This window comes from Setaria viridis, chromosome 7 (assembly GCF_005286985.2).
Source record: "Setaria viridis chromosome 7, Setaria_viridis_v4.0, whole genome shotgun sequence".
NCBI classification, from domain to species: domain Eukaryota; kingdom Viridiplantae; phylum Streptophyta; class Magnoliopsida; order Poales; family Poaceae; genus Setaria; species Setaria viridis.
This window is the reverse complement of record NC_048269.2, coordinates 9,456,776-9,465,213: the sequence shown is the minus strand read 5'-3', so window position 1 is coordinate 9,465,213 and position 8,438 is coordinate 9,456,776. Positions and strand designations below refer to the sequence as shown.

General features: G+C 52.2%; 1 protein-coding gene across 1 annotated transcript; it reads left to right on the top strand.

Moving 5' to 3' along the window:
- The first annotated feature begins 3,032 nt into the window (after positions 1 to 3,032).
- On the top strand, positions 3,033 to 3,485 carry LOC117864566 (uncharacterized). The gene has a single exon (XM_034748698.1). It carries the CDS (start codon positions 3,033 to 3,035, stop codon positions 3,483 to 3,485), a length of 453 nt encoding a protein of 150 aa, XP_034604589.1.
- Positions 3,486 to 8,438: the final 4,953 nt, after the last annotated feature.

Genomic DNA, 8,438 nt, shown 5'->3' with positions numbered 1-8,438 from the left:
CAGACACCCCTACTCATTCCAGACAGGCACACACTCTCAAACACATAGCGCGTGTCTGAGCCCCCGGTCACTCTCTCCCACTCGGACCAGAGCACGACCAGCTCTCGGACATCCCCTCTCATCCCTCTTGTTTGCACCCCCACTACAAATTTTGAGCACCTAGGCTCAGAAATATAGTCGACTGACCGACCCCGACTGGACATAGGACCCGTTGCCCGAACCAGTATACATCCTGTGTCATTGTGTGCTAGGCCATATCCAATCTAACGCATGGCAAAACTACTAACATTTACCTGTGGGCCAGATTCCGCACCGACAGTTGGCGCCGTTCGTGGGGAAGACGTCATGCGTTCGAGTTTTTGCAGGTCATCGGATGGCCCACGTTCCCACCACCTTCGGCATGACGAGCTCGAGCGACACGATTCGCTTCGGCTCGCTGGAGTTTCCCGCACCCCCGCTCGGGGGGATGTGGATTCCACCCATCTTTGCACCATTCCAGACCTTCCGCTTCAGGAGTCTAGACTTCATCGATGACTAGCTCGGCGTACTTCGCCTCCGCGAGGAGGCGTCTGCCCTGGTGTCCCCAGGAGGAGGAGCGCCCTCCATGAACCCCAGGTCACTCAACGACCTCGACGTTGAGGCACTCGCACTCCGCCTCGAGTCCGCGTTGGGCTCAAACCCCACAGTGAGTGATGTAGACATCGCCCTGTACTTACTGTTCAACACTTTCCGCCAGCTCTCCGAAGGGATCCCACTGTCTCCACCACGCTCGCCACACGGCTGGTTCCCCTATGGTCTCGCGTCCCCTGCATACGCGTACGCACAGGGGCTCTGGAGGGTCATGACATTGCCCCCTCACCCATGTAAGTTCGTAGGAATGACGGATTACACTCCCGCCTTCTTCCACGACCTCTGCGACGAGGAGATAGAGAGCGACGGCTCCAGCATCAGCAACATCATGGCGTTCAACCATCCTCTATCCTAGGAGTGCGCCATGGCGGACGCGCCAGGACAGCCACTAGAGGTGGTGGATTCTTAGCAAACTCACACCCCACCGGACCACCATGCGGAGGCCCCGGCATAGGCGCAGGCGCATGGTGACGAGCTGCGACAACGACGGTAGGCCTAGCAACCACCCGCGTCGGTGCACCCAACAGCGCGCTCTGAGCCGCACACGCGCAACCCGGCGAGCGGCGTTCGAGGCCACGCCCGCTAGGTCCAACGCAACATCCTAGCTGGGGGGACGACCCCCCACAATTTGCTCGGGCTGGCAAGAACATCGCCGCCGCAGCGATGCTTCTGCGCATCCTCCCTGAGCCTACCGACTTGTAGGAGCAGGCAAGCCACCCGAACCTTCGGGCGTTGATAGAGACCACCGCCATCCAGTAGGCAGAAAGCTCCGCATCATGACAGCGGCACATGGCCTCTTGCCCGACCGATGCATTAGGGCCGCACCAGCCGAATCGCTCCGTTCGGTTGCCCCTACAGCTGCATCATGCAGGACGGAGTACCGCGGCCGCACTGCAGCCCGACCCGGCACCAGCTCCACATCGTCAGCACGTGCGTGGGTGGCTTGGACCGAACCATGACGCATGCAGCGTCATCCACGCGCGATGCCTAGCTCAGCACGACGCCGATGTCCACCAAATGGCGGCAAGCGCGGGCGGAGCGGGCCACGATCGATCCGATGAGGAACACAAGGAGGTGCACCCTAGGCCTGGCAGCCGATTGAGCGACCGAAATGGTGACCGGAGTCCCAGCCCGGACGGATTGGGACCATGGGCCTTTGGTCTTAACATCCAAAAAGCATCGTTCCCACAACGCTTCCGACCGCCCACCAACATCGCCAAGTACACTGGGGAGACGAACCCCAGTGTATGGTTGGAAGACTTCCGATTTCACCTACCGAGCCGGCGGCGCAGATGATGATTACTTCATTATCCAGTACCTCCCCATCTGTGTAGGGGAGTTTGTTCGAGCTTGGCTCGAATTCCTTCCGCCCAATAGCATCCGCGACTGGGCGGACCTCAAGAAGGTCTTCATAGGGAACTTCTAGGGGATGTACGTCCGCCCTGCGAACACCTGGGACCTCAAGAGTTGCAAACAGGAGCACAACGAGTCCCTACGGGATTACATCCACAGGTTCTCAAGGCAATGCAACTCCCTCCTTGACATTGTCAATGCAGACGTTGTCAGCGCGTTTCTCTCTGAGACAACCTGCAAGTCTCTGGTGCACAAGCTCGGCTGCGTGAAGCCCCAGACCATTCGTGACTTGCTTGACATCACCATGAACCACGCCTCTGGCGAGGAGGTAGTCGGGGTGGTCTTCAGCGGAGGTCGGGACAAGGGCAAAGCCAAGCGCGAGAACCAAGATGAAGACCCCTCTGCACAACAGGGCAAGAAGAACAAGAAGGATCGGCGCCGACCGACCAGCTCGACCTTGGTCGTCGCGACCGAGCACCCGAGCAAGCAGCCCCAACAAGGCTAGCCCAACCACTTCAACAAGCTCATGGAGAGCCCCTGCACCAACCACGCCTACCCTGTCAAGCACCTCTACAAAGACTGCAATCTCCTCAAGCGCTTCTTGCGGCAAGCCGGCAAGCCCAAGGAGGGGAAAGACAAGGAGGATGCGGCCCAGAAGGGAGGTGCGTAGGGCACGGAAGGAGATGGCTTCCCCGACCTCGAGGGATGCCTCATGATCTTCGGGGGATCCGACACTGACCACTCCAAGCGCTAGAGCAAGATGCACTACCGAGAGGTATGTGCTGTCAACTCAGCCATCCCCAGTTTCCTTCGCTGGTCGAAGTATCCGATCACGTTCGATCAGAGGGACCATCCCCCCTACGTCCCCCGACTGGGTCGCTACCCGCTCATCGTTGACCCCATCGTCAACAAGAAGCGCCTCACCCGGGTACTCATGGACGGGGGTAGTAGCCTCAACGTCCTGTATGTTGAGACCCTTGACGCCATGTGCATCCCCCGGTCTGAGCTTCGTCCTGTGAGTTTCCCCTTTCCACGGCATGATCCCGGGGATGCAGGCGTACCCGCTTGGGCAAATCGACATCTCTGTCATGTTTGGAGACCACGCCAACTTCCACACAGAGGTCCTGACCTTCGAGGTGGTGGACTTCCCAGGGTCCTACCACACCATCCTGGAGCGTCCATGCTATGCCAAGTTCATGGCAGTCCCCAACTACACCTACCTCAAGCTGAAGATGCCGGGACCGAACGGCGTCATCACCATGGGTAGCACCTTCTCGCACACTTACACATGCGACCACGAGCACTACAAGCTCGCCACCAGCATCGTCAACAGTGCCGAGCTCCCGAAGCTCGTGAACACGGCGGCACCGGCCATCCCCGACTACAACGAGCCAACCTCCATGAGCGCCTTCCATCCGATCGAGGAAACCAAGGTGGTGGAGGTCGACCCCAGCGACCCAACCATGATGGTGCGGATCAGGATCAAGCTCCCAACCAAATAGAAAGGCGAGCTCGTCGACCTCCAGTGCACCAATCGGGATGTCTTCGCATGGAAGCCTTCTTACTTGCTGGGCATACCAAGGGAGGTCACCGAGCACGCACTACACATCGCCCCAGGCTTGAAGCCTGTCAAGCAACGCCTACGCCGCTTCGATGATGAGAGACGCAGGGCCATAGGCGATGAGATCGCCAGACTCCTAGTGGCCAGCTTCATCAAGGAGTTGTACCACTCCGACTGGCTCGCTAACCCTGTTCTTGTAAAAAAGAAGAATGGGAAATGGAGAATGTGTGTTGACTATACTAGCCATAACAAGGCATGTCCCAAGGATCATTTTCCTTTACCACATATAGATCAGATAGTCGACTCCACCTCAGGATGCGAAATCCTCTCTTTTCTGGATGCCTACTCAGGCTACCGCCAGATCGCGATGAAGGAGACCGACCAGGTTGCATCCTCCTTAATCACCCCGTATGGTTTGTATTGTTACATGACCAGGCCATTCGGTTTGAAGAACGCGGGCGCCACCTATCAACGGTGCATACAGTGATGCTTTGCCAACCAGATCGATCCGCCCGACCAACTTGACCGAGTTGAGTAGACAAAACCTACTATTGCCGTCAACGTGGATGACATAGTAGTAAAAACGACTCAAGAGAGTGACCTGATCGCGAACTTAGCCGCAACATTCACGAACCTCCGAACGTTCAACATGAAATTGAATCCCGAAAAATATGTTTTCGGGGTCCCGAAGGGGAAGCTGCTCGGATACCTCGTGTCCGAGCGCAGCATCAAAGCCAACCCTAAAAAGATCGCGACCATCACCAACATGGGCCCCATACACAACGTCAAAGGCATGCAAAGCCTCACTGGTTGCTTGGCCGCCCTAAGCCAGTTCATCTCTTTACTAGGCGAACAAGGGATGCCTCTCTACAAGCTCCTCAAGAGGATAGTGCGTTCGTCTAGACGGAGGAGGCACAACAGGCTTTGGATATCCTCAAAGCATTGCTGACTTCAGCCCCAATCCTCGTCGCTCCTGAACGGGAAGAACCTTTCCTCCTCTACATCACGGCAAGCAACCACATGGTCAGTGTTGGAGGTATGCCCCAGAGGCAATCATAGAGATGATGATATTCCATTTGTATCCATGATTTGTATGTTGTGTTCATTGAATATCCATTGAAGGCTACTTGAATTGATTTGCAATTATGTGAATTGTATGTGAAACTCTTTACTTGTATGGTTATTCTAAAGTTGTCCCTAGTCGGAGTTCATGTGAGGACACACATGAATATTAGACTAGCACATGTATTAGTTGATGACTATGTTTCACAAGTCATGGATATGGAGATGTTGAACTAATAATGTGGTCACATGTGGAGACATGTGCTAGGACTGACCCAACACGAGAAGTAGTTCTCTCTTTAAACAACATATACGCTTTGTCCTTAGACCTGAGACTGTCGCATGTATTCTAGATGTGGATCGACCTACTTAGGGGCTATCAAACGCTACGCCGTAACAGGGTAGTTATAAAGGTAGCTTTCGGGTTTGTCAAGAAGCATGCTATGAGACATGGTCAGTCAAGATGGGATTTGCCCCTCTCTGATTGAGAGTGATATCTCTGGGCCCCTCGAGTGATCGGATCCGAAAATGCATGGCCATGCTACGTACGGTTAAGAGTTAACCTACAAAGGGATTCCGAATCACAGGATCGAGAAAGAGCGGTTGGCTTGAAGCTAGACCAAATATCGTGAGGCAAAGGGAATAGCATGTATATTATGTTGTGATGGTTCGTCTGATATGATCTTCGTGTGCGTATAGGAGTTGGCACGTCTTGCTAGAGGCCGCTACCGACTATTGGGCCGAGTAGGAGTACTCGGGCCATGTCTATACGTATCCGAACCCATAGGGTCACACACTTAAGGGGCTGGAAGCCCAATTCGGATCTAATCTGAGTTGGATTAGGTTTAGGAGTACTAATGGGCCTCGGATCCAGAGGCCCATCAGGAACCTCTATAAATAGAGGGGTGGGGGGCGCCCTAGGGTTTACACCTTTTTGGCGAAACACACCTGCCGCGCCTCCCACGCTCTTGCCTGTTGCAATTCGCGGATCTAGCAGTCCGGCTTGCGACGCTTCCTCCCTGCACGTGTAGATACCTTGGAGGTGTTGCGCCTGCAGCACTTGGACGAGCCATCGACGAGCCGCCGACGAGCCACGACGAGCCGACGACGAGCCACGGCACCGGAGGCGATCTTGCTGCACGTGGACGAGCTGCTGAGGAGCTGCTGGACGTGATCGACTATGTTGATCGACAACGTACGACTACGTGATCGTCTTCACTGCATCGACGCATATCTACATCTTCCGCACCAGTAGTGCGTCGAGTGGTAATCCCGTGATCCTTATATGGCAGTTCTTCCTGGTTATACGCGGTAGAAATTTTGATTTACGCTAGTGTAGCCTACCTCGTATCCCAACAGTGCTATCAGAGCCGTAGCTACTTAGTTTTGGATTCGGGATGTGAGCATATGGAGATATGCGAGATTTCTGTTTGATCTATGTCCTGGTCTCGTGCCCTTGCTGCAATGGTAGTGTAACGACATACTCCTACCGGTCGGTTTCCGCCATCGGAGTTAAGTGATACACGTAAATCCAGTTGCAGTGAGCAAAGATCAATATGATTGGTCGAATCGAGATCCAGGGTCATACGCCAGGCGCATTAGATGTGCAATAGTAGATGGGATCTACTGCCGGAGTCGGGATTTTGCCGTATGCGTATGTTTCGGTAAATCAGCCGTAACTTTTCGGTACGATCTCGGATCGGGGCGATTTTTATACGAAAATTGATCTACAGAAAAAGTTACACATGAATTTCAACGGCTTTTCTGTTTTCGGCGAGATTAGATTTCCCTAATTCGGCTTGGAAGATGGAGTTTCGGGCCTCCGAAGTTTGGAACGTTAGGACGCCTAACTCTGTTTTGCAGGATGTATGATCTTGTGATCAGTATGGCCCCCTTGTGTATGTGATGCATATATGTAACTCATTCGTGACCTGCGTGTCACGCGTACGGCAACACGGCAGGAGCCATATGTGTTGTCACTTTATTGTATTTAATGGTCTGCGTACCAATCTGTGATGATCCAAGCAACTATGTAATCTTCATTACTAGATTCTTTACTAGCTATTAGGCGTAATAGCATGCTCTAGTTCTTGGAGGACTCATCACCAGGAGGATGGCGCACATGGAACATGGAGATGGAGATCACAATGGTGAACAGGTTCTATGGAGATGGACATCACCATATGAAAACGGGCCATACTGTGTCACAAGCTGTGTGAATGCTATTCTGTTTATGTTTTACTTTTTGCATGCTGTGATGTTAGAAGTAGAACGATCCCTCGCAAATTTTAAGTTAGTATGCCCTCCCAACTAAAACTTGCACCGTCCTATGTCTTGTACAATTAGTGGTGGGTCTATGAAATTAGGGTGCCACTAGTTTTCCTTGACTAGACGGGTTTGTGTCGGACACTTACACGCATAAGGGTTGGTTTGCTTAAAAAGGTTATCTTAACGATTAAGGACCTTGGGGTATAAAGGTTGGGCGCCGAGACATGGAGATGTCACCCAACAACAAGAATCATATGTGATATTATTAGCAAGAAGTTGCTTACGGATCTACCTTGTTTGCTAGCGGTGATGCTAAAGCTCACTAGTAGACTTGTTAGTTGTGGATCCTGAATCACTAAGTTTCAATAGAGGGATATTGATTTTAGTGGGAGTAGATTCTGTTAAAATAGTTTAATGTAATTTGCTCTATCATGGATACGTTTGTCTTAGTGTATTTTGGATTACTTTTGTTGTAGATTAAATGGCACCTAGCAACACCACCGCATTGTTTGCTTTGCGTTCGGTCCTTGAGAAGGACAAGTTGAATGGAACAAACTACTCGGATTGGATCCGTAACTTGAGAATTGTTCTCAGGGCTAGAAAAAGGAAGATGTTCTAGACACCCCACTACCACCAGTACCTGCTGATGATGCATCTGCTGCCGTTAAGGCTGCTTACAAGAAGGCATTTGATGCTAATCTTGAGGTAAGCTGCCTTATGCTTGCTTGCATGGAGCCCGAGCTGCAGATGCAATTCGAAACAAACCATGAGGCGCACGATATGATCGTGGCGCTCAAGGACATGTTCCAAACACAGGCCAGGACTGAAAGGTTCAATGTGTCCAAAGCCTTTCTGGAGTGCAAGTTAGCAGAAGGCGCAGCAGTAGGACCACATGTAATCAAGATGGTTGGTTACACTCAGCGATTGGAGAAGCTGGGCTTCCCGATGGGCAAAGAGTTGGCCACTGACTTTATTCTTTCATCTCTTCCGCCTAGCTATGAGAACTTCATCTCGAACTACCATATGCATGGGACAGAGAAGGGTCTGAATGAACTGTGTGGTATGATCAAGACAGCAGAGGTAGACATTAAGAAAAGCGCTAGTACCAGCCATGTGATGGCTGTACAGAACAAGCCTACCTTTAAGAAGAAGGGCAATTCTTGGAAGAAGAAGGGCAAGGCTGGAGTGTCCAAGCCAAACCCAGCGCCCAAGGCTAAAGCTGGACCTGCTCCAGATAAAGAGTGCTTTTACTGTCATGAACTTGGTCACTGGAAGAGAAACTGCAAGCAGTACCTAGCTTCGTTGAAGAAGAACGGCGGAAGTAAGAGTACTTCTACCTCAGGTACGCTTGTTGTTAATGTTATAGACAACATATTTCTTGCTGATACAATTATTAATTCTTGGGTATTTGATACCGGATCGGTTGCTCATATTTGCAATTCGATGCAGGGAATGATAAGAAGTAGAAGCGTGGAAAGAGGAGAAGTTGATTTCCGCGTGGGCAATAATGCAAGAGTTGCTGCTTTGACCGTCGGGACGATGCAACTCCAACTCCCGTCAGGAT

Bases quoted from the DNA above. Each gene is read 5' to 3' on its own strand.
- LOC117864566 (XM_034748698.1), top strand. From the start codon at position 3,033: ATGCAGGCGTACCCGCTTGGGCAAATCGACATCTCTGTCATGTTTGGA.